The 25,563-nt window shown below is 33.4% G+C and overlaps 1 protein-coding gene across 1 annotated transcript in view; it reads left to right on the top strand.

Annotated features, from left to right (window-relative positions):
- Positions 1–25,563, top strand: part of LOC126738010 (ankyrin repeat and SAM domain-containing protein 1A-like) — a 111,237-nt gene that overhangs the window by 62,515 nt on the left and 23,159 nt on the right. Inside the window, exons 6-16 of the mRNA XM_050443163.1 lie at positions 6,104–6,333; positions 6,387–6,519; positions 6,572–6,691; positions 6,750–6,842; positions 6,897–6,989; positions 12,576–12,782; positions 12,878–13,118; positions 13,239–13,501; positions 13,626–14,040; positions 24,163–24,325; positions 24,386–24,858. Of these exons, the coding sequence (XP_050299120.1) occupies positions 6,104–6,333; positions 6,387–6,519; positions 6,572–6,691; positions 6,750–6,842; positions 6,897–6,989; positions 12,576–12,782; positions 12,878–13,118; positions 13,239–13,501; positions 13,626–14,040; positions 24,163–24,325; positions 24,386–24,858 (2,431 nt within the window). The remainder of the gene's footprint in view (positions 1–6,103; positions 6,334–6,386; positions 6,520–6,571; positions 6,692–6,749; positions 6,843–6,896; positions 6,990–12,575; positions 12,783–12,877; positions 13,119–13,238; positions 13,502–13,625; positions 14,041–24,162; positions 24,326–24,385; positions 24,859–25,563) is intronic.

The following is a 25,563-nucleotide window of genomic DNA, read 5'->3' as shown; positions in this document are numbered from 1 at the left end:
CTTTGCTTTTTTAAGCAAATTTTGATTTTATATTTTGAAGTTATGTTCGATATAAATATTTCAATAGATAACTAAAAATTGACTAAAACCACCATCTTATTTCACCCTCTATCCGAGTTTGTTAAAGGACTTCTTTATTCTTTTTTTCTCAATAACTTTCGAACTTTCTAATATAAAATCATCTTATTAATGCAATTCAATCATAATACGCCCTTTAGCGTTTATATTAACATGGACAGCAAATTAGTGGCTATTTACCATACTAATTGAACAACCAATTTCACATCACAACAAACATCTCGTACATGCACATACGAACAAGACAAACACGTCATTTACGGTCAAAGAATCAACATAATTTCATTTGATATTTTAGGTTTCTTTCTACATTACTTTCTATGATAGGTGTACTATTATAGCGTTTTTACTGTTTGGGTATTATTTAAAACATTATACATTAGCCAACTGAATTATTACACAGTGACTTAAGACTGTTACAATTCTAACAAATTGAATTTTTGTACTTTATGTTTGAGGTAAAGTTTAGGTAATATGTTTGTTTAAACTTATATAGAGATAAGAAAAAAACTTATATATTAAAAACTTAATTTTTAAAATAACAAATAAACAGGCTTTTTAGCGTATTTAGAGTTTGCCCATGAAGCGCATTGCCTACAATGGAGTCAATTCTCGGTGCTTTCTTTGTAGTATCTGCAGCAAACTAAGTAGATCCTATCGTATTCTTAGAGAGGTGACATCTTGAGATTTCCTTTTCTAGTTAATCTTTTTGTTTTTAGATTTTCCCGCCATACATTTTCGTTGAACCGGTCAAGCTATTGTGTTTCTCTAATAGGCCCCTTTCAAATGTGTCTGTCCGCAGAGCTGTTTTTCCTTTTTTTTCATATTATCATAACGATATCTTCGTGTTTTTGGGAGGGAAAATTCTCTTGATGTGGAATGTTGGTGCAGGTTTGTTTGCGAAACTGCACCTAAATCACCTGCCTACTCTTCAAATTCGTTGTAACCATTATTTTATCAAGGAGCCTGTCTGTTATGCTGCTAAGTGCCAAAGCATCTTAAGTGAAACATTTTGGTCAAATAGATATGTGTTCGAAGATCCAGTGTATGAACACCAGGGTACGAAGATCCAGCAGTTATATTTTTAGGAGTTATGGCTTGTGGCAAATCGTTTTTTACTATTCCTGGATTATCTTAGATCGTCATCCTCTTGCCAAGGTTATTCCCCATCCACTCCATTGTTAAATAAATTCTTAAATGGTCCGAATATATTGCGGTCCATGATATAATGGAAATCTAAAATCAGTTGGATTTTATTATTTTCAGAAAGCTTTGTGAAAAATACGAAATTTTTTATGTAAAACCAGAAAATCGGTCTCTTTCATCCATCCACTGTTATTAGCGATTCCCTTACATCCAACAGGACTATCTCTAACACATTGCTTGTGAAATTTTCCTAGTGGGAAGATAAATAAAAGTTCAGGAATTCTTAATAGACACAACTCGCGGTTTTGGAGTAGAAACAAACTTTGGAAAGAGAACACCCACGTGAATTTTCCTAGAGAGCGTGAATGAAAGAATATTAAGCCGAGATTTGGCTTTATACCATTACAAGATGATGTTGACTCGATAACTGAAACTACATGACCTGTAAACATCGTTTGTTTTGCAATTGGCCTTAAGAAAAACTTAAACGAACGATGATACCGAATTTTTTTGTTATACCCAAAATTATTTGAGTGGCATTTTTTTTCAACAGGACGTTGCCACTTGTCATACTTCTGATGAAACGACTTTGATTTATTGAAAGAAAAGGTTCCTGAAACATTCCTTTTTCTAAGATTACCATAGATTTCTCCAGGTTGAAGTACCATTATGCAAAGCAAAATAAGAGGCGAAGGATCCTGTTTACTTCACAATCTTATATCACCCTTTTATATTTTACTTACATAGTTTTCCCTTGACAATTGTTTAACAACCGAAACGCGTCGGGATTTTTGAAATAAAGATTGTGAAATAAATAGGACCCTCGTCTATTATTTTGCTTTGCATTCCTTTTACTTGATGCAAAAGATCGAAGAAGCTTTGGACAATTTTGACCAAGGAGCTGCGATTTAAGACCATTAGATTATTTTTTAGGGATTGGTTTGTGCGAACAAACAGCAAACAACAGAGGACTTGAAAACGAATATAGAGCGCTGCATTCGTGACATTAATGCAGATTTATTCCCTAAAGTGACCGAAAATTGGTTTCATCGAATTCGCACCGGCATTCGTAGTCGTGGAGTGCATCTGAACGATATTTTGTTTAGAACCTAAATACTATTGATGAAACTGAAATAAATAAATATTTTGAATTATTTGGACACTTGAGGAGGAAATTTTTATCAACACTACTATATTCTTTCATCTCTCAAGGCCATTGACTGTCTCTCACAGGACATTTTTATTGAAAACCTAGAACTTTTATAGTTAGGTTTCGGACTTAGCAATTTGCATGCGCTTTTGAATTATTGTTTTGGGGGAAGATCTTGTTATCTCATAGCGTAATTCAAAGTATTAAAATCGTTGACTGCGCCCCTACCAAACAATCACAAAAAATCTCTTTACATAAAAAAAATCACAATACGAATTTTTCCATTTAAATAGGTTTTTTAGAAGTTCTCATATTGCCTGCATGCCCAAAGTGCCTATGCTATTTTTAACCATTAAACGGTCATGCATACAATACAAGCAATATGTCTATAATGTTTGCCTTACAAATACAAAATTTAAGATCCTATATGAACATGTGCTTTACGAAATTTGAACTAAACGCCTAATGGTTTGTCCATGTCGATGCAATATGCATGTTTCGTCATGCGTAAATGGAGCTAGATTGCATCCAGATGCCATCATCTACCGGAATATGTCATATTGCTGTTTATAGACCATGCAATAATTACGATATGCCACGGGTGTGATTTAGATATTTGGGATTACCTAATTGCGAATTTGCTCCGAGTAATAGGATATTCTCGTTAACTGCGTAATATTAACTATTCGAGAGGTTTATTTGCGGGTATATTAAGGCGTATCTATGTCTACTATGAAGGATTTAATTTTAATTAAAATAATGGAAACCGTTTCTATTAATTATATCTTAAAACCTTGCTATTGTAATGGTTGCTTTTTCATGATTTTGTATGGGCTTCAAATGGGTTTTTTAACGATATTTATGGGGAATAATGGGATTTTAATTTTAGGAAATCGTTTCATCATCTTGAAATTTCGTTTTTCTTAAATAATTATGATGACTTCCGACGATGAGCATACTTGTGCATGGTGTATTTATCTACTGGAGTTAGGGATGACGCGAGACACGAGACACGAGATGTCTCGTCTCGTTTCGTGTCGTCTCGAAGCCATTTTATCTTGTCTCGAAAGTATTTTGTCTCGAATTTCGAGACGAGATAAAAATGTTCGAGACAAGGCGAGACGAGACGAGACGAGACGTCTCGATATATGTAAAATGCTTCCAGCAATAATTGGTAAAATTGTCATTAAAATCACGAAATAGGTTTTGATTATTTTTTTAATTCCCCATTATTATACTAATGGGCTTACGATTTGTGTTACGAACAGGTGGTGTGTAGATTGGAAAAAATATCCTAAGAATTTAGGGGTATGTTTATTTAAATCTCTTGGACCTGTCACGTCTGTTTTTATTTTAGCTGCGCATTTTTTTTCAACTTAACGTTTTTATACGAGGTGTGTCATAAAACGGTGGGCTTTCTTATTTTAAACAAACACCATATATTATTATATTTTTTGAATTTACCAAAAATTTAAGAATATTACCTGCATTCACCGGACGGAACAGTTGCGTCACTGTTACAAAACTCTATCGAAACCCTCCGAAAAATGGTAATAAACTGCATTCATAACGTGTCGATTTGTCCCTAGAGTTTTGGTTTTGCAACATTTTGCAATTTGCTTTATAATTATTATTTAAAGAGGCTCCTATTTAATAATATATTCACATACATATTATGTTTTTTAATACCTATCTTTCGTCTCGAACAAACAAAATCGAATGATACTTTGTCATCTGTTAAAAAAGTCTGATAAATGTCGACGTCTACAGGTAATATGTTCGATACGATTATTGGAATTTTTGTCTTAAAATAAGTATTCCTATATAACCTTCTAAGCCATACTTCAAAGGCTGTGTATACCCTTTATAATAAATTACTTACTTAATTATGGAATAAAGGAAATATAATAAATTATAAATTTTAGAATAAAAAAATATTGAGCCAAACAAATATACAAATTTATGTTTTATATTTTAATAGGTACATTATAGTTATTACATTGCACTCTTTATAAAGAAATAATATAAATTCTGAAACTTAAATATTAAAACTACGAGAACAAATTAAGTTTACGTTAAATAAATATATTTTATAAACAGCAACAACAAATAAATACATTTAACAAACAATATAACATGACAAGTAAGATATAAGTATAAATTAGAATATACTTAATTAGAATATACATTTAGTTCAAATTTATCTATGTACGTAAAATGTTTAGATCAAATTGCTAATAAATACCAAACGGCATAAATAAATACCCAATAAAAAGCTAAGTTTCAGTAGTCAATATTTAGTTTATCTTTTAATCTACAAGTGTACCATGAATTTAGGCACAGCAATGAACGAGCCGATTCTGCGTTGAGTCTATTCCGTTGTTTCGTAACAACCAAGCCAGCTTTTTTCATAACTTCTTGGGTAAAATATACTTAATGAGTACTTGAAAATCTAGGGAAAAAAGGGTAATATGTTTATGGCTGCATATAATGACCAAATATTAAATATTGTTACTAATAGTTTTTTTTAATACTTAGTTCTGTGACAACCATAACATAACTTTTTCTTAACGAATAACAAATCAATATTAAATTTATTAAAAATAATATTATTTAATAATTTAATACCTACCTTTTTAATATTTTATTGATATTTTTCTGTTGTTAATAGGTATGTTGACAACTGTATCTTAAATGCATATAAAATATTATTTTCAATATTCCGCTATTGCCGCTTTTATAAAAACACTATGACTGTTTTATATTATTGCTTACTATAGATTATTGGAAAATGCGTTTTGCATGACTTTAATGGGGTGCTCATATAAATATTTTATTAAATCTTAAAAAAATCTTTCCCAACATGCCTACCTGCCCAATTAATTTAAAAATCGAATATGATTTTTTTTAACTTTCATACTTAACTACCTATAATATGTTTATTGTTTATTGGGGTCTATAACATTTTTTTAAGTTTTATCCTGGGCTTTTACATAGGTATCAGAACTTTTCGAGACAAAACGAGACGAGACAAGACGAGATAAGGTCTTGTCTCGACGAGACATAAGCTTGTCTCGTCTCGTCTCGAAAAATATTTGTCTCGAACTTTCGAGACGAGACGAGACAATTCTTAATCTCGTCTCGTTTTGTCTCGTGGCAACCCTAACTGGAGTACTACCTGAAAAAAAAGATTAAATTAATGAAATAAAGGCTTAATCAATAAAAATTTTCAACATTTTACAATTTTTGTGTCACCTTGCTCCTTCTCAAATTTTCTAAAATTAATTTCACGTGTAACTGCTGCAATTTTTCAATTTTATGAACACTTGCTTCTTTTGACTCTACAATAACTTTTTTATTTACTACTTTAAGAACTTCTTTTTGAATAACTTCTAGGTTTCTTAGGCAACAGTTTTTGACTATACCCCAACCAGTGCAGGTATGAAAACGAGTTCTCAAATAAGGCGTTTTCCGATTATTTTTCCTCACATAATACAATATCAAAATACCCAGAACTCGCACTGACCTAGTTCCTGGTTGTTGAAATAAAAACATTTAAAAAAATGAAATCTAATGGAAAATGTTAGACGTGATTATGATCACTTCAAACGATAAGGAGGATAATTTTATTACCATTCTCTACGATTATTGAATCTAAAATATCTGTTTTTTGACACTTTTCGAAATTTAATTTAGGAAATATTTCTTCAATTTTGACATAATTTCCAGAGCTGTTGTCGAAGTGCTCCTACGCGCAGGTTTTAATGTGAACATGCGCACAAAATCAGGCACAGCGCTTCACGAAGCCGCCCTCTGCGGCAAAGTCGAGGTAGTAAGAACCTTATTAGAACATGGAGTAAATACCTCAATCAGAGACATCAATAATTATACAGTGATGGATTTACTTAGTCAGTTTAATAATGCGCAAGCGGCTCAAGAGATTATCGGTTTGCTAAAGCGTAAGACATTTCACATATGAATGACAATAGTTTAGCACCTTCGAATATTTTAGGGCATAAAAGAGGTCTTCCGTTGGTTGATAGCGATGGTGAGAGCATAAACCAGCCATTTCCCACTGTGCCAAATACTGATTCCGACTTGGGAAGTCCTTATGAAAATGTTAGGCCATCCTCAAAAAACGCTAGGTTTGCATTCGTTTTTTTAAGCAATTTTTGAAATAATTTTGATTTCTTTTAGGTCGGTGATTACAGATCCTTCGCCTAGCTCATCGCCGCATCGTTGGGATTATCAAAGGTTTGCTCGCCCCCCTGAAGGTTTCGAAGACAGGCGAGTCTCCGGAGTATCAGAACTATCCATGTAAGTCCTTTCTTATTATTATTTTTAATTTTTATAAGCTTCTTGCTTATATTTTTAGTTTTAATAGTTCACGCTCGATTAGTAGCAATAAAAGTGGATCTGGTAGTGCTTACAGAGAAGATGATTATATGGACATGCGGCTGAACAGCCTGTAAGATTATTTGCTTTGTTTTTGTTTTGTTAATATTTTACAGTTATTTTTTAGTTTTAATAGTACAAGATCGAATAGCAGCACCAAAACTGTAAACGGTAGTAGTAGAGAGCCAAATGATTACTTAAACCAACGGTTTAATAGCATGTAAGATAATTTTGCTTTGAGGCCAGTAAATAAGGAGAAAAAAACACTGTAATTTTGAAATGTTTTGGAAGTAAGCCGATTTTTATAACAATTTGATTTTCAGTTTAATTTATCCATAGACTAATAACCAAGCATAGACCAAACTACTCATTCAAAAATAGAATTTTAAGCCAATCAATCATTAAAATTGAGGAAATTTGATTTTGCTCGTGATGGCAACATCGACATCGCAACATAAACACGGTTCAAATTTGTCGATCTTCATATATGACCTTTAATGTTACACTATAGACATAGGCGTAGGTGACTTTTAATATTTACTTTTTTATAATATATTTATTTTTGAAACAAAAAAATTAAAATTTTTATGTTTATGGCTTCTAGTAAATCTAAGTAGATATTTTCAATTACTGAAGTAAAGCTTGGATAATTAGGAAATTAATATTCATAAAATGTGCATTTCTAATTAAGATATAGTTTTTGATAGAGGGTGCATTCAATTATCAGAATTGAAATAGAAAAATGTTCAGATACGAAGGTGAATATTTATAAAATAAGGCAACAAAATTGGATATATCTACGTTTCTATTACAAATTGTTAATAATAAATACTGACGATCTAAATTTTTAACATTCCTTATATTCGACAAAACAATAAAAGTGAAATAATGCATATAAGAACTCAAAATATACTTTATTACTATAAACACAAAATTGGCTATCAATTTTTATGAAAAGAACAATACATATATGCTAAATAATAATATATGCTATAAAAAGAATCAACATTTTCCAAATACACATAACTCTGTTAGTAGAACAGTCAAGAACATACGGTGTATAAATAGATAAAAACATGACAAAAATAATAGGTTAAACACTAAAAAGTACATAATATTCAATTCAAGATCTCAATATCATCCAATGAATAGGATGTCTTCTCTAACATGAGTTCTTTAAAAATAATAAGATAAGATAAAGGCAGTGATTTTCTTGTCAAAGGCAATGTGGGTGGGTAGTGGAAGTCTGGAAGTGGGTATCTACGATTCTTCTCCAGGCATAGAAGAGTAATAAAAGTGGTTCTCTAAATAAAATCCAATGATAGAATTATTATACATATGTAGTTTATAGATCTTTTCAACTTTTTTTTTTTGTTTTATCATAATAATTGTATTGAATTTGAGAAAATAAGAATATGGATGTATATTAAGGAATATAAGAATATTCCTTAATAAAAAATGTAAATATTTAAAACTAGATAAAAACAAATGAAAATTGGAGCGTCCAGGCTACGCCAGGGTGTCTTAAATACTCTGTTTTTTGACGTTTGAGATAATCATACTTTCTTACCTGTGAAAAGATACATTTTCGTTTGAAATACTGCTATTCTGGCACACAGAACACTTAACAATTATATTAAAGTTTTCAAAAAATACAAAAATCCTATAAAATACTTAAAAAGCGGTAAAAACCGGGCAAAAACACTCTCACGATGCAAACGAACTTTACGAGGTAAACATCTGGGTTGCCGTTGTCGGCTGCGTTACGATTTTTTTTGACGAAGAATTTTTTGTTTAAAGAAGAATTTTTCAAATCCTCATTTAATTTAGAGTAAATGTTGTCTCTTGCCTTATTTTTCTCCGACCTACCGTTTTCGCATTAAAAAATAAAAACCTTTGCTCTAAATTCATTTCTCGCTAAAATTTAAATTTTTAGCTTCATCCGTTTGATAATATTTTCGATGGTATTCATTATTAGAAAAAAAATTGCAGTAAAATTCTTTGATTTTTAGGTTTTATAAATATTTGTTGATATCAAATTCTTAAAAAAAAAACATTAATTTTTTGATAGCTTTTATTTGACTTCTTTTTGGTCGAACACCCTCCAAGAAAAATAAAACAAGTGAATATTACAAATTTATTGATGTCATATATAGCTTATACGAACTGGTCATAGTGTTCACCAAATCTTTCGTTGCAAAGCTGAGCACGGCGGCTTATGTTTTGTCGAACTTTTTTAAATATGCCCATTGTATTTTGAACCTCTGCACATGCAGCAATCACTTGTCCCAAAAGCTCTTTTTGAGTGGGAATAGGGGTTTCACACACCAACGTTTTAACATGACCTCATAAAAAAAAATCCAAAGGGTCCATGTCGGGCGACCGCGCTGGCCACTGAATAAGGCCGGCAAATCCACCTATTTGAAAAGCTTGCATCTAAATTTTTCCACGCATGCAAAGTAAAATGTGGTGGAGCGCTATCGTGTTGATGCCCATTTAATTGTGGTGGTAGCAAATATGTCCCAATGACTTGTTCGTTTATGATTCGAGCCGAAATATTTCTTGAAAACTGGTGTTGATCTCTATGAACGGATATAGCATGAGGATTATCTTCAGTCCAAATATGGCTATTGCGACTGTTAAAACAAGCTGCGTCGGTAAACAAAACATCGCAGCCAAAACCTAGTTGCATCAGTTCCTGCTGCAACCACCCCACCTACAAAACTGGCGTCGCGGCATGTAGTCATCTGGACTCATGATTTGGACTTTTTGCAAGTGGTACGCATGCATCTGTTGATCTCGGAGAGTCCGCCAAACAGTATGTCTTGGAGCCGCTCCTACATCATATGTAATAGCACGCACACTTGTGGAACGCTTGGCCCCGACATGGTTCAAAACCGCTTCTTTAAACTCAACTGTACGAATAGCACGGTCACCCTTGTCCCGTCTGACGTCGGAAGCTACCAGTTTCACGAAGATTTCTATGAATCCTTGAAAACACTTTACGTTCAAGATGACGACGTGCTGGAAAACGTTCTGCATACAGCTGCTCGGCTCTTCTAGCATTACCGTCAGCTTCTTCATAAATTAGATGCACGTCAGCCTATTACACATTTGAATATACCTCGATTTTGTTAATTAATTATTTATCTGTTTCTTGCTAAAAATATTAACACGCAGATACCAGACAAGTGGTCGCTTCACTAAGAATGACTCACTTAACTGATTTAGCATGAAACATTAACAATGGCAAAAATTCACTTTCTGGTACCGAATTCCACATTAAAAGCAAGTAATTTTTTTTATTTAGTGAAATATTATCAAACGGCTGAAACTATAAATTTAAATTTTAGCGAGAAATGATCGACAAACAATGAATTTTATTTGTTTACGCGAAAACGGTACGCCGGAGAAAACAATATTTATTCTAAATGAAATAAGGATTTAAAAAAGTATATATTTGAAGAAAAAACAGTGGCGTACCTTTTTTTTAAGAGTTCACTAGGTTCTAGCCCGCATGGATGCCACTAGTAAAATAAAAAATTAAATTATATATTAAATTTGCTATTATACTAGATGCATAAAAAAATTAAATGGATTTTATTTTTACATTTTATCACCCTGTATCTCAAATGATTTTCGGAGGATAGTGGCTTATTGCGCAAACTTGCTTATTTTGAGGGCCTCTACAACTTCTCCGAGTTTGTCCCACTAATAATGTATGTCTCTTTATGCCTATTGTGTGCTTTTAAGGGGGGTGATTATTAGCCAATAAATGCATTTTCATGCTAATTAATTGAAATGCCGCTAATTTTGAGAGTTTTTTAACAAATGTAGATGTCTTTTTTAAGAAGTGTGAAATATGGAAAATAGGGGCTAACTTAAAATACGTGAAATGAATAGGAAGACACCAACTCAAGCAGAGCCTGAAATAAAAAAAGTTAAGGTAATGAAATGGTGAATAAAAGAACAAACGAAACAAGAGCAAATTTGGACTTTTCCAGACATACTGTGAGACAACACACTGTGCAGGATTAGCTCTACGAGGCCTAGCTATGAAATAACGATACTGCGCCCCTAGGGGGCGCCCTAGAGGAGTGAGGCAAAAAACGAATAGTGCATTGGGTAGCTAGACCTTTTCCATTCATGTACCAAAACAGTTTTCGTCACTATTATAGTATTTGTATAGTAACGGTTTGAATCGAGCATGTTTTTTTCTCGTGCTGAAAATCATGTGTGACGAAAAATACGCCAAACTTAATAATCTCAAATTTCTCGTTAAATTAGAAAATACTCCGACCGAGGGCTATAAATTGTTGCAAGAGGCCTATGATGATGATTGGTGCCCAGGTCGTCCTGTCACTGTTTAAACTCCTGAGCAGTGACCAACATCACCTAAATGATGCGTGCAGATCGTCGAATGAGCATCCGGAAGATTGCGGAGGGTGTAAACGCCGATAGAGATTAGAACAATTTTACACGAGGAATTACACATGACAAAAGTCTGTGTCAAATAACCTCACTCCTGACCAAAAGCTCTTTCGTCAACAGGTCATATTTTCTTGAAATGTTATTACTTGCGACGAAAAGTGGATTTTTCAATACGATGTTGAAACAAAGCGGCAATCGATTTATTGAAAGACGCCTGAATCGCCCAGATTCAAAAAAGCAAAGATATCTAAATCAAAATTCAATCTGTCAATCAGACTTACTAACTGTCAGTTTTGGCAACAATGAGAGAACGAGTTCGTAAAAAACGGCCCGAGTTTTGAGACAACAACTCGTAGATTTTGCACCAGGACAACGCTACTGCCCATAATGCGCTATCTGTGAAGCGGTATTTAGGCGATAAACGCATTCCAGTGCTCGAACACGTACCGTACTTGCCAGATTTGGCACTTTTGGTGCCAAACTTTAAGCGTGCTACTTTCTTTGTTTTCAAAGATACAAGCTACATTAAAAGGGACCTGATTTGAGTATATGAAAGCGGTAAAGCTTACAAAGGCCCTCATCTAACAAGATTTTTAGCACTGCTTCGATTAATAAAAAAAAATTAGGGAAAGGTGTGTGGTGAGGAAAGAGGAGTTTATTGAAAGAGAGCATTCAAATGTCAAATAATTTTTATAATAAAACCATTTTTCGTATCTAGTCTCATTATTTAACAGCGAGACCTCGTAGTAGCAAAAAGCGACACATTTAGTAGCAGCATACTTCTACTACAATATATACGAATATATGCAAAACATACGATCCACCAACTAATCGGAAACAAAGTCGGACAAGTACGCTACAGAAACCATCGTGAATACCCAAGTCGTTACTATCATGTAGAACACATACAATCAAACTGACCGATCAAAGCAAATAAACTGAACTTAATCCATAACAACAAAAAAAGAACATGCCAACTCATAGATTCCATTCTATTATTATTGCTGAAAAAGAAGCGAAAAAATATTGAAATATAAAGATCTCCAAATTAAAGCACAAGCAATGCGAAACATGAAGCCGTAGGATTATTCTCACACAAAACAGCTGAAGCCATTAAAACTATTCGCCGCTCACAACCTTACATCCCTTTAGAAAAGTGTCCTACTGAGCACCAAATATACGCAAAGTGTCGTAAGAAGATTTTTTACTTTGAATTCACCCGTATCTTTTTCATCCCCCAAAAGAGCACTAAACAATCTTAATTTTTTTGGCTTCCTATATACATTTATGACATCTCGTTCAGATGCAACTCTCATTTACTGGCCTCTTAAATTATTTTTGTTTCTTTTTGTTTTGCACGCCATGCATGTTTTAGGCCCACACGTTCTTCCCCTTTAAACAGTTCCTATAGAAGTATATTTTCACGATCTCAAAATATAAATAAAGTGACTCCACTCGACGGAATAAGCTTTGAGTTCACTGAGAATCTTGATGAACGGCGCAGTCGTCACTTAGACATGTCTTCCTCTTTTAATATGGATGATAGCGGCTGTTGTAGTGTGGTGAACTCTGAATCTTCTAGGTCTGTGTCTTTTCTTCATCTCAGTCTTTCTCTGTGCTTTCAGTGTCTAGTATTGGATTTTAAGAGATTTTAATGGTAAAACTTGAACTTTTCAGAGACTCTGACAATAGCTACTATCAAGTCCCTTCAGTTCCAAGACAGTTTATGGACACCAGCGCCCATTCGGAGGACTTGAGCAATTATTTGTCTTGTTCTAATCGGGAATTTGACCAAATATCGGTATCTTCGGCCGCTTCCAGTCTCGGATATGGTAGGAGACCGGATAGTGGCGGTATGCCCCTTTATATCCCGATGAATAAAGGGGCGCATAGTCCTGGATCTGGGAGCAAAGTATCTGTAAGTGCATTTAAAGATTATTTTAAAATTCTGTAGGTAAAGAGGGTCTACCGAAACTCAGTATATCCCAAACCAATAATTAATAAGTTATAAACAGCCAAGAAGGTTTCTTCCTTACAGCCGACGCCTCCAAAAAAACCACCCAGACGAACAGTAAACATCTCCCCCACCCACATACAGCCGATGTCCGCATCTGTAGATGGCGTAAGCAATGGGGCATACGAGTATCTCTTTCTGGCACACAGTGGCACCCGTAGCCAAAATAACCTTAACGAGTACGAGAAGGAGAACAGACGTGATCGGCTCTCCCACGGGCACAGTATGGACCAGTACGTCGAGATGAACGTTTTTAATATCGCGTTGGATGACGATCCGATCGAAAGGTAACAATAAGTGTAGATTAAAAAAAAATAAAAAATAAAGCTATTGCGGAATTTGAAGTTGCCTTACCCCAAGATATACGCTTTAAGGCACAAAGTACTTGCTTGAATGAATGTGTTGTTTCAGACCAAGAAGTGAACTGCAAAGGGGCAAAAGTGAGGATCTAGATAATCGGAAAAAGCCGGAACCGGTGGCTATCACAAGCCTTTACGAGAACATGTTGGTGAAACAGCAAAACCCCCGAAGGAAACTAAGACGTAACAATGACGCCTATGAAGAATACACCTTTAAAAGGAAGGAAAGTGATGCGGTATCTAGCTCTTCTGCTCCAGAACATACTTTTATATCCAGCGCGTATATTACCATCACGGGAAACGGCGATAAAGAGAAGAAATCTAGAGAAGACCGGAATAGTAAGGGTGATAATGGGTATCCGTTGTCGCCCACCCATTATAACCAACCGCCGACCCCGGAACACCCTCCACCATCGGCCATGCAAGCAGAATGTATTATTTATGATAAGATTCGTCCGTTGAGTCAGGTTAGTTCGTGATTATTTTATTTGTATAAGTTTTTAGTATTTTGCTAGTTCAGTATTAGGATGTGCACCTCTTAAGATTTTTTTTATTATGGATTAGGAAAATTTATAATAAAGATACAACCAATCGTCGTTTCCAAATAATTCTATAGTACAAAAAAAAACTTTTAAATTTAAAATATTGTTTTCTTCGACATTTCTGTATAAGTCTCTGAAACTGTTGATGATATACCAAGAAAATATATTTCAAAACGCTCATAAACCATATTTTAAAACTCTTGTTTATAATTCCATAGGGATAGAAATAGAAAATGCCCAGGAGATCATCAAAAGACTAGCAGAAATTTTAACTTTCTTCCACCGCTTAGTCAAACTAAAAACAACCTAAAAGACAAATCAGTGGCTTTAATGCCTTTTCGATCTGTAATAATTTGCATTCCTGTTGTTGGTCGTCAGTCCTTAATAGCCCAAAAGAAATAGGAAATGGCTTCAACTGACTGTAAGAAATTCAAAACCATATCAAATACCTAATTTCAAATCTATAGCAAATGATCTTAATTGTCCAGAAGAATAATTAGGATGTTGCAGCACTGTTATAAAATAATATAAAAATTCTTTTCTTGGTGTGATTTTCAGGTTTCAGACACCTCGACTCTCAAAAACAATGTAGCAATTTTTGTACTATCTATCCTAAATTAAATCCTATATCAAAAAGAAACCTTAACGATTCAGAAAAAAGTATTTGCATCTCTGTCAAAGAAACAAGAGGTAGCAGCCAATGCCTGGAAAAAAATTTAAATCATTTGGATCAAATTAAATATAATGTTAGATTTCTAACACTGTATCCTCAATTAACATATTCAGAAATTGTTTTAGTTCCAAATTTGTTCTTCTCAGTAGAAATATCTTAAACAGCCTGGACGATATTAAATACGGTAAAACCACAAAAAATATATTCTTGAAAAAAAAATAAATTCAACTACCTGAAAGTCATCGGTATTAACTTTAGTATTCCAGTGGAAATAGCCTTAACTATTTGGATCACATTAATTACTATATTCTCAATAATCCCGAAAAACCAATTATTTGCATCCTTGTCTTCGTGGAACCTTTAATAACCCAAAAGGAACACGAAATATTTTCGACTATCTAGAAGAAATCCAGAATGATTTTAAATATCTGGAAATAAAGGCAAAGAAAACATTCTCAATGGTCCAGAATAAAAATTAAAAGGGAAATTTTTGTTTAGTTCTAAATAACAAAAATTAATCTTCTCTGATCAGATATTCTGACTCGATTGGTAGTTGTTCAGAAAGTTGTGGCCTACCAAAGATTCAGAATTTGTCATGATCTTAATCTATATCCTTATGAGTAATTCAGATGTTTTCTTTTCAAATTCAACTGCGATCTGAAAAAAAATCAAAATATTTTAAGCACAAATAATCTCTAGTGTTCCAGTGCAAATACCTTAAACTGTCTAGATCAAAATAATCTTGAACGATCCGTAAAAATGCGTAATTTGCATTCTTCTCTTCGTTGTATAACAGAATGTCTCAGAAGCATACATACATATATAACCAATATTAACGAAAAGAGGAATCATCTAAGTGATTCAGAAAAGAAATTTTGAATTTGCATCCCTATTTTAATTTCAATTTCATTCTCATCATTTTTCTGATACGTTTGGTATTATTAAGAATATTATGGCCTAACAGAGGTAAGCAAAAGTTGTCATGATATCAATCTGTATTTTTGACACCACTTAACTTTTCAGCGGTCGCGCCTATTTTCAAAAAAATAGTGCTAGCTTCGCTTCGCTGTTAGCTATAAGTGGTCAGCAACCACTTGTAGCTAAAAAGATCATTTCTTTTAAAATAAAAACTAAAAATATTTTTGGTTTGAATAAAAAATATATTTTAACGTTAGTAACATTTATTTCAACTGTTTGTTTTTTGTTTTAACATAATTGGCGACTAATTATACAAGAGAAAAAAATAAACGAGATTAAAAAACCTAAAATTAGCAGGTCAATTTTCCCACTCAGCTGTTTCAGAGCAATCTGGACATGTGGTGATAGCTTGCTCTAAGCATACAGCTGCATTGCATTCTTTGCAAAAATATCGGGTAGGACGATTTTTTTTTCTGTCGCATAAACTACAACGTCCGCGTCGATTTGGTACATTTTCAACTGGATTTTCTGAAGTCTCTGTTCCAAGGATCTCGTGGATTCTAAGTTTGGTAACTTTTGATATATTTGGAATCTCTACACGAGCTTTAAGTTGAGCTTCAATAAGCTTGAATGAAAGTTGACGTAAAAATTCTTTACGCTTTATTTTTGCATCTGGATCATTAGCTTTGTACACAAATAATGAATTTATTCCGGCAACATTTAACATACTATAAAATATGACCATTGGCCATCTTCGAGTAGCGCGGGCACAATTATAAACTGAACATAACTTATCCACCGTATCGATCCCTCCTTTAGTTTGATTGTAATGATCTCCGGTTTTCCATTTTTAGAATCCAAAGCATGATCCTTGTGTAAACTGGACATTAGCAAAACATTTTTACTCCTCTTGGGTATATAGGATACAAGGGTACAGGTTTCATTAAATCCAAACATTGACGATTTATGGGTTGTGAAAATTCGATCGGAAGTTCTCTTAAATTTTGCTTTAAATTCTCTATAAGGCTGTAACTGGTAAACCAGTTGTCAGTTGTTACATTCCTACCAGTACCTCTAATTATTTCACACAATCTTTGTACAACAGCATCTGGGGAGTTGCTAGCTTGAAAAGGGCCTTCAGGTTGTTTACCCACATAAACTTCCATACTACATGTATAAAACACCTTTGAGTCACACATAGCGAACACTCTTAGTCCATATTTATTCGGTTTGCTTGGTATGTATTGGAGAAAACTGCACCGACCGCGAAAGCCTTCTAGTTTTTCATCCACAGTAACATAGTGAAATGGAGTTAATCCAGATTTACATTTATGCACGAAGTTATTAAAAACAGCCCTTATTGGCGCCAACTTGTCTATGGCTCTACGAGTTTCAAATGTCTCCATATCGTCAAAACGTAAATGTCTTAATAAAAAGCGAAATCTTTGTAAGGACATTGTAAGCCTAGAAATGTCAACACCAGTGCCATCGGTATTCCAGAAATCTTCAGTATTTAAATGACTGCTTTTTAACAATCTACCTAAATAAAGGAGACCTATCAAAGCAAGCAATTCAACAGGATCTGTGGGTTTAGCATCTCTTTCGCGTGAATAATTGCCACGGACGGATTCAATATGCTGGTTTGTATACTGGACAATGGTATTTACTATCTCTTCAGAAAAAAAGTGCTGCCATATTTTTATTGGAGATTTTTGATTTTTTAAATCTCCTTTGGGACCAGGCAAATGAGTAACCAAATTTTCGGCCGGTGTTCGGACAGCTTTTGAAGGACAATGCTTGCGCCACTTTGTGATATTGTCTTTGCCTATAAAAAAAGGACCTTCATTGTATTCATTTACTTCAATTTCAGTATTCGAAATATTCTGTTCACTATCAGGATCATAAACCTCTGTTTCGACGACGCGTTCTTCTTCATCATCAGATTCATCCAGAGGCAATTCTTCTTCAAAGTCATTTTCCAAACATTCCTGCATTAATTTTTCTAGTCTATCTTGCTCCTTTTCATGCAAAGCCATTCTAAAGGTTAAACAAAAGTAAATTATTAGTAAATCTATCGAAAATAGGCAATATTTACATACCTTTTAGCAATAAAATAATTATTTACTAAAAACGATTTTCGACACGCCGCTAGTCGCTGCGGACTGATACTCCGCAAATATAAATATCTCTCTAACGCACTACAACTGAACGCTCCCGAGTTTAGCGGTACACTAATAAGGTACTGAGAACCGCAGCCCGAGGTGCGCAGTAACTTTTAGTCAATAACCACAAACATTTTAAAATGGAGCGAGAGTCCGCGCGCGACCACTGAAAGGTTAATCAAATATGTGCCTTTCAATGAAATCCATATCAATCCACAAGAAACAGAAAGTGCTGAGCTTCAACTGCCGTCAACCGCACATTTTTTTAAAGATTTAAACTAATCTATCTAAAACTTATAAGAAATGACCTTAGTAGTCCGATGAGAATGCCCTGAACTTCCTAAATCAAATTAAATACCATTTAATTTGATCCAGGTATATGGATCCAGGATACGAAATTTGTTTTCTTGGAAAGTCAATAATTTTTCTTCTAAATTTGTTTTTTTTTTCTGTTAAAATTCAACGACCTTCTGGCTCAATCGGTACCATTACACAAATTTAAGTTTTTCCAGGTCCCAAGATGTGGCCTATCAGAGGTCTTCAGAACTGGTGCATTTGATTTTTTTAGGCATTTTTGTACTTTTTTTATTGCGATTACAAACTCAAGATTCATAAATAGAGTTGAAGAATTTGCTTTTTTTTGTGCATTTTTTTACAAAAATATTTTTTAAATTGGTTGTGTTTTTGGTTATAAATTTTCATCCTTTGATAGCATTTCTTCTTTATTTGCAATATTAAGAATAGATTACCTGGATATTATAAATAGTACACACAAAAATACCTTATAATCTTAAGATATAAATAATTATTATTTAATAATAAAAAAAGGGTTGTTACGAATTTCATTTTAACATAAATGGTTGTTATTTATATATTTTACGCTATATTTTTATTAGTAGCATTTTTAAAGTAGCAACTTTGGGTTTATAAAAAAACTTTAAATTTATTATAACAATTTTTTTCAATAATTTTTATATAACAAAAAAAAAGTTAATATACCGGGTGTCCAGGAACTATACTGACAAACGTTGCAGGATGATTCTTGAACAAAAATTAAGAATTTTTTTTATATGAATGTGTTTTTTTAAATAATTTTATTACCAATGTAGGTATTTCTTTAAAAATTTGCAGATGTGTTTTATTCTTGAGAGGGCATTTATTAACGTACAAGAAAAAAATAATTTTCACCAGTGGCGTCTGTATTATTTTTTTAATCCTTATTTAGTTTTGAGCAAATCTGTATTCTTCGGTTTTTTTATTTGAGGCACTAAGGCGTAAATAATAAAAACAATTTTTGGGATGGTCAAATTGATAATATTTACTCAACAATTATTAAAATTATTTTTTTACTAACCTAACTATGGTATCCCAGTTAAAACTCACAATAAACTAAAAAGACCTATTCGAGAGTTAAAGAGGTTTTTTAATATACGTAAATAAGTATGTATGTACCTATGAATATAAATATTGTTAGGGTAATCCGAGGATAGATGGCCCAAGTTTGAAAATGTCATGGTAACATTTCTATATGTTGAATTAGAATTACTGTTCATTTTTTTAACGAATCTTTATTGAGTTTAAAAACATCATTTAAGCAATTAAATGCATTAAAAAATAAAACTTATAATTCACAAAAAAAAAATAAAAATAGTTTACAGAAACCATCTCCCCCACGGTGCTGAGGTGAGATGGCGCAACGAAAAAAAAAAGTGTTTTGGTCAAAATGTCACTTTGTTTTGCATACCACCACAGTCGTGGCAAAAGTTTACAAACTTGGAGCAGAAATCGTGAAACCATTTGGAGCAACGCAAGCAATTAACTCAGTCGTCAGATTTTGTGGTTTGGGAATATATTTCATCACAACCGGTGCAAGCTTGGTCATCGTCGTCCATATCATCTGAAGGGTCATCCAATGTCGGTGACTATAGATCTTCGTCTAAGGATGAGTCGCTTTTGGCAGCTTTCTCAATTTTCTTTTTGGTCACTTTTGGCTTCTTCAAAACTGGTTTTAATTTACTGTCTTTCATTCTTTCTGTATTTTTTAGACGCTTTATTCTTTTTTTCGCCAATTCTTGTCTCTAGTTAAAATTTCCGTCAGCTGCTTGCTCCTTTTGCGAACCGAATTAATGTTAGCGGAAACAACTGGAACGGGTGAGATTATATCTAGCATTTTTCCAGGGGTACTTTTGACGGGAGTATTTGCATTAGTTTCTGTAATCGATTCATTTTGTTTTTCTGGTACAGAATCATCTTCAGTCTGCCAACTGCAGCAAGGTTGTTGATTATCATCAGATAAAACTTTGGTAAAATTTTGAGAACTACCATCTGGAATTTTATTTTCACCTGCATCGGGAGCCTCAAGTACGATACTATTTTCAGTCAAATAGGCGTCATCTGAGATAGCAGAAGGATTAAATGGCATAATTCCCGTAGCCTTGAATGCCGAAGTTCCATTATTTACAGTTGCAGACGTGTTCCATCCTTCAGCAAGTAACTTTCCAAATTGTAATCTAGTGAGCTTTCGTCCTGGATTATTTTTAATATATAAACTTCAAGCTGAGTAGTAGTTAATTTTAACGATCTAAAAAAACATCTATCTAGTGGTTGTAAAAATTGCGTCGTATGACTTGGCAAGCAAAGCAGTATGATGTTGTGTTCAATACAGTATTCTAGCATCTCAACGTTATTGCAGTATGAAGCATGACCATCAAGCAGTAACAAAACTGTCCCTGTCGGCTTTCTTGGAACGAACTGATCTTTGACCCACTGAAAAAATATGTCACTGTTGACATAAGCCGATCTTTCTGATATATAAACCAAGGATCTCGGAGGCATCCCATCCTTCACCTCTTGCTTTTTGTTTTTTCCCTTCATGACGCAGGTTGGAGGAAGAAAAACGCCTTCCGCATTACAACAGGCTATAACCGTATTGGTTTCTCCCTTTTCACCGGAGCTGATACTTGCGATGTTTTTAGATCCTTTCTTAACAATAACATGCCCCGGCCTATTATTAAGTTGTAAACTCGTCTCATCCATATTGTAGATGTGTCTAGGTTTATTCATAAGATCATTCTTGGTCATAGTATTTTCTAGCAGCTGAAAGTAAGTCTCAACATCTTTTTTGTTCATACCCAAGGATCGATTAATGGAGACCCCTTCTGCTTTTCTCACTGATAGCCTTGGGTTTCTCTGCAGAAATAACTGCAGCCACGGATAACCAGCTAATCTTAATTCCTTATTAAAATTATGTTTAATACCCAGCTGTTCGGCCAATCTAAAAGCCATACTTCGCACATCAGTTCGAGTAGGAGAAAATCCATTTTTTGAAGTTTTAGGACATGTGTGGCCAACTTTTTTTCAGCAGCTTCGCCTAACGGTGAGGAGGGTCCAAGAGGACTTTTATATTGTCTGCCAATTTTCTTCTTCGTAGAGTGGTTGCCGGTACCCCAAAATTACTAGCAGCCCCATTAACTCCCATTCTATTTTCATTAACGGCTTGAATGGCGTCGGCTAACTGTTGTTCGGTCCAACTAGCCCTGGAACAACTTCCAGTACGTTTGTATTTGGTGGGCACACTGAAAAGAAAAATAAATATTAATGAGCCATCTCACCTCAAAAATAAGTTAACCATCTATCCTCGTTGTGATAGGAGAGATGATGCACCTCAAAATTTACTAAATACGTTTTGAAATATGCGCTATTTTGAGGTTATATAACAAAACTTAAATGTTTTTACTTACCTGTGAATCAAATTATTGTTAAATTTAAAGCTCACTAGCACAAAGAAGGAATTCCGACAAATATTTTTGCACTATACGGATCACGTATAAATTGATATTTAAGTAGACATTTAACCGATGAACACAAACGGTGCGGTGGCATGCCTGATATGAACTGAAGTACCTCAGAGCACAGCCGGAGCCGCTCCCCTTTAACGTTAGCGGCGGCGCTGTAAAACCATTGCGCCATCTCACCTTATGCGCCATCTATCCTCGAATTACCCTATAACTATACCTAGCTATAGGTATAGTTATTGATTAGGTATGTATATTATTTAACTTTGCTGGCCGGTCTGTGTCGACTCAGTGTACGGCCTCCTTTAGTTTTCTAGAAAATTTAGCAAATAAAAAATATTTGTATTTAAAAAATAATTGCAATAGCAATATACTGAAGTTAACGTTTCTTTAAAATTCGTATTAAACATGTATGCCTTGCTTAAAACATGTTTTTAGATATTGTCAAAAAACATATTCTTCAGCCAATTAATGAAACTTATCCTAACTAAACGCATTTTCTAAGCCTAAACTAACCAATCACCTACTTCTCTAAGCTCATTTGAACAATTTTTCGGACACGAGATCCCATTATATTAAAATTGTCAAAGGTGATAGCCGAAAAATCAGAAAATTTAACTTAACACATGAACACGTACGTTGCACTTGATGGCTAATTTTCAACTGACCATTTTTTTTTAAAACACTGTAACTCAAACATATCTTGAAAAAAAACTGCTCGACTGCATCTTAAAATCTGAACAAAAAATTGCAAAACCTAGTAACTTTAGTTACTGAATTTTCCGTTATTAAATAATATTTCATTGCATAGTTATTAGAAATACGTCTGCGAAATTATGCCTTATTTACCGTTAATTTAGGCGTGAAAAAAATTAAGTAAGGTATCATTCTTCCTCTTGCCCGTAAATTTGTGATTGTGACCAAAGTAAAATTATGGTATAAAACATTTATATTTTGAGGACTTTTTTTAATAATCAAGAGGTGACAAATCGGGGCTTCTGGCAGGCCAGCGAACTGCTCCTTTGTTTCCACTTATTGGAAAAAATGTTGATTAAGAAACTGAGACACAGCATGGTGCTGCACCATCCTGTTGCCACCATAATTGGTGAACACTATTTAACGGCTCGTCATCTAAGGCATCAAATATATCGTTTTGTAGCAAATTTAGGTGTCGTTCGGAATTCAAATTTCCATTATAGAAAACTGGCTTTAACATTTTGTTTCCATATAGCCCAATCCAAACATTAAACGATTCCCGTCCCTGTCTTTGAATTTTTTGATTTTGATACGGATTTTCGACTGCGTAATAATGTTCATTATTTCTGTTAAAAAAAAAAAAACACTTATGGAGAAATTGCATTCATCCCTCCAAATTATTTTATTCAAAAAATTTTCATCTTCATGTAACATTGCATTAAGCCAATTGGAAAAATATACGGGGTGCATTAGTTTTTATTAATAATAAATTGATACTTATAATTAAAAGAAAAAATAAAATAAAAGCAGGTCTGTATTAAGATTATTTTATTATAGAAAATCTCAGTTTTTGCTATTAAATCGGTTGAAAATAAAACAGTTTGATACGTCATAGGTTTTATAAAAATGTATTTCAACAAAATAAAATAATAGAAATCCAAGGCCGTATTTGAAAAAAAAGGTTGATGATGCTATCTCAAAAACGAAAAGTCGCATTTTATTTCTGAAACCTCCATCTTGTAGAGGAGGAAAAGTGGCTTTAGAAAGTGTTATTTATTTTATTATCAAATTTTAAATAACGTCATAAAAAAATAAAAAGATTTTTCCAGATTTCGGTTTTTTCCGGATATCTTTGCACCTATTCGAAATTTTATAAATTTTAAAACGGCATTTTGTTAAGTATCAAATTTAGCAACATTGCCATAATTTAACCGACCTTGTATCTCTTACGGTTTCCGAGATCCCAATGATGAGGATCGAATTTGGGCCACCCTGTACATTGGTACTAAAGTTATTAAAGAAAAAACATTTTTTTGAAATTTTTAGGAAGTTTAGGACATTCATATATTTTTTTTTCTTATCTTTTGCTAGATAATTATCCTGTAAATTTTGTCGGTAGAGTTCCTGGACACCCGATATATAGATGTTTAGAATTTTTGTTTATGTTTTTTTGAATTCCAGAAACTAGAAAAATAGCAATAATAGTTTAAAATAGCAATTTCATAATGCGATTATTCATAAATTTGCGCATGCATTTACCTTAATTGTTTTTTTTTCCAATATTGTAAGGCAGTTATTTTATTTTAACAAAGATCGTCTTATTTTTGCATCATATTGTTTGCTTTTTCCACAGACTGTTTTGTTGGCCTATTTTATTCCAAATATTATTTATTATTTTATTACATGTTGTTTTTTATTTTATAAATAATGTTATTGTAATAAATAGATTTTTATTGTTTCTTTTTGGTTTTATTTTTGTTTGTTTTTAAACTGAATGGCAATATATTTAAATGCCCACGATCAGGAATATAAAAGAAGATCCAGAGATATGGAAACGGAGACAGAAGAAGAGTTTCTTCTTATAGGAGATCATGAATCGATTTGTAGTTTTTCGAGCAGCGTATCGCTGTCTGATAGAAGTGTTGATAATATTTTAGAAGAGTATACTTCTGATACACCATACTCAGGTAAGACCCTCTCAACAAAAAAATTGAAAGAAGAACTTTGAAACATTCCTAATTAAATAGGTCTTATAAAAGGTTCTGGTTCAGGAGTACTAGAAAGTCTAAATATGAATATCCCAGCGGTACGACCGAAAACGTTAAAAAAACTGAAACGAGTGTACGACAATTCCGCCAGCGAGGATTTAAAAAGCGATAACGAAATCTCGTCAAGTTCCGAAAAGGAATCGGATAATAAGGAAAACAGGGAGAGTAAAGGGGGCGACCGTATGTCCGCTCTAAGCCCGTTCGACGAACAGGAAGAGTGGGCTAAGATCCAGGAAATCATGGCCTCTTTCGGCACAGGCCTCGTAAGGGAATCAGTTTTCGTTGCCGAGCTGGAAAAGGAATTTCAAAATAGACTAATGACCATATCGTGTTCGCAAAATAGTTTGAGTAATGTGTCCGAGGTGACTGTCGAGAAATGGCTCGACGGTTTTGGCATGAGGGAATATGCGGGACTGTTTATGGCTAATGGATTTGATGATCTCGGGTTTTTGGTAAGTGTTTTAATTGTAATATGATTGGTTTATACTTATTTTAGATTAAGAGACTTAATGGTTTTGTTTTTAAATGTTTTCTAAATTTTTATGCGCCTAAAGTCTCAACAAAAGAAGTGTTACAAATGGGTTTTGTTCTTTGAACTAAACAAAGGCGATTTTTTTAAATTTTATTAGTCTTTTCTTTTTTACGTTTATCCTTTGTTAATTTATAACATTATTTTTTTTAGATCTTTTTAAAGTTAAAAAAAATATGAAAATTACGTTGAAATTGTATGCTTTAAATCATTTTGTTTGCGTATCTATTTTTATTCTTTGTTCTAAAAAACCAAACTTCTTGGTTTAATTTTTTTTAATCGTATTTTTGATATTTTTTTAGGATCATAAATTATCTTTCACATATGAATTTTTGATTTAAAAAAAAACTTAGGCTCATAAATATTTGCAGTCCTATGTGTGACAATAGGTATTTTTAGTTGATAAAATTAAAATAAATATTTTTTTGATGATTTTTTTTCAGCCAACGATTTTATTATAATATTATAACATTGAGAGGCTAGAATTAGCATTGCCATGGAACTATGGGCAGTTTGTTTGCTTGCAACATCTCTGATACAATGAGGCCAAATGCTTATGTAGAAATAGCACAAAATACACACTTAATAATATCATATAAATCCGTCACTTATTTTGACAGGCGCAAAT

This window comes from Anthonomus grandis, chromosome 6 (assembly GCF_022605725.1).
Source record: "Anthonomus grandis grandis chromosome 6, icAntGran1.3, whole genome shotgun sequence".
Taxonomy (NCBI): Eukaryota; Metazoa; Arthropoda; class Insecta; order Coleoptera; family Curculionidae; genus Anthonomus; species Anthonomus grandis.
Note: the sequence above shows the minus strand (reverse complement) of the source record. Positions and strands in the feature narration are given on the sequence as shown.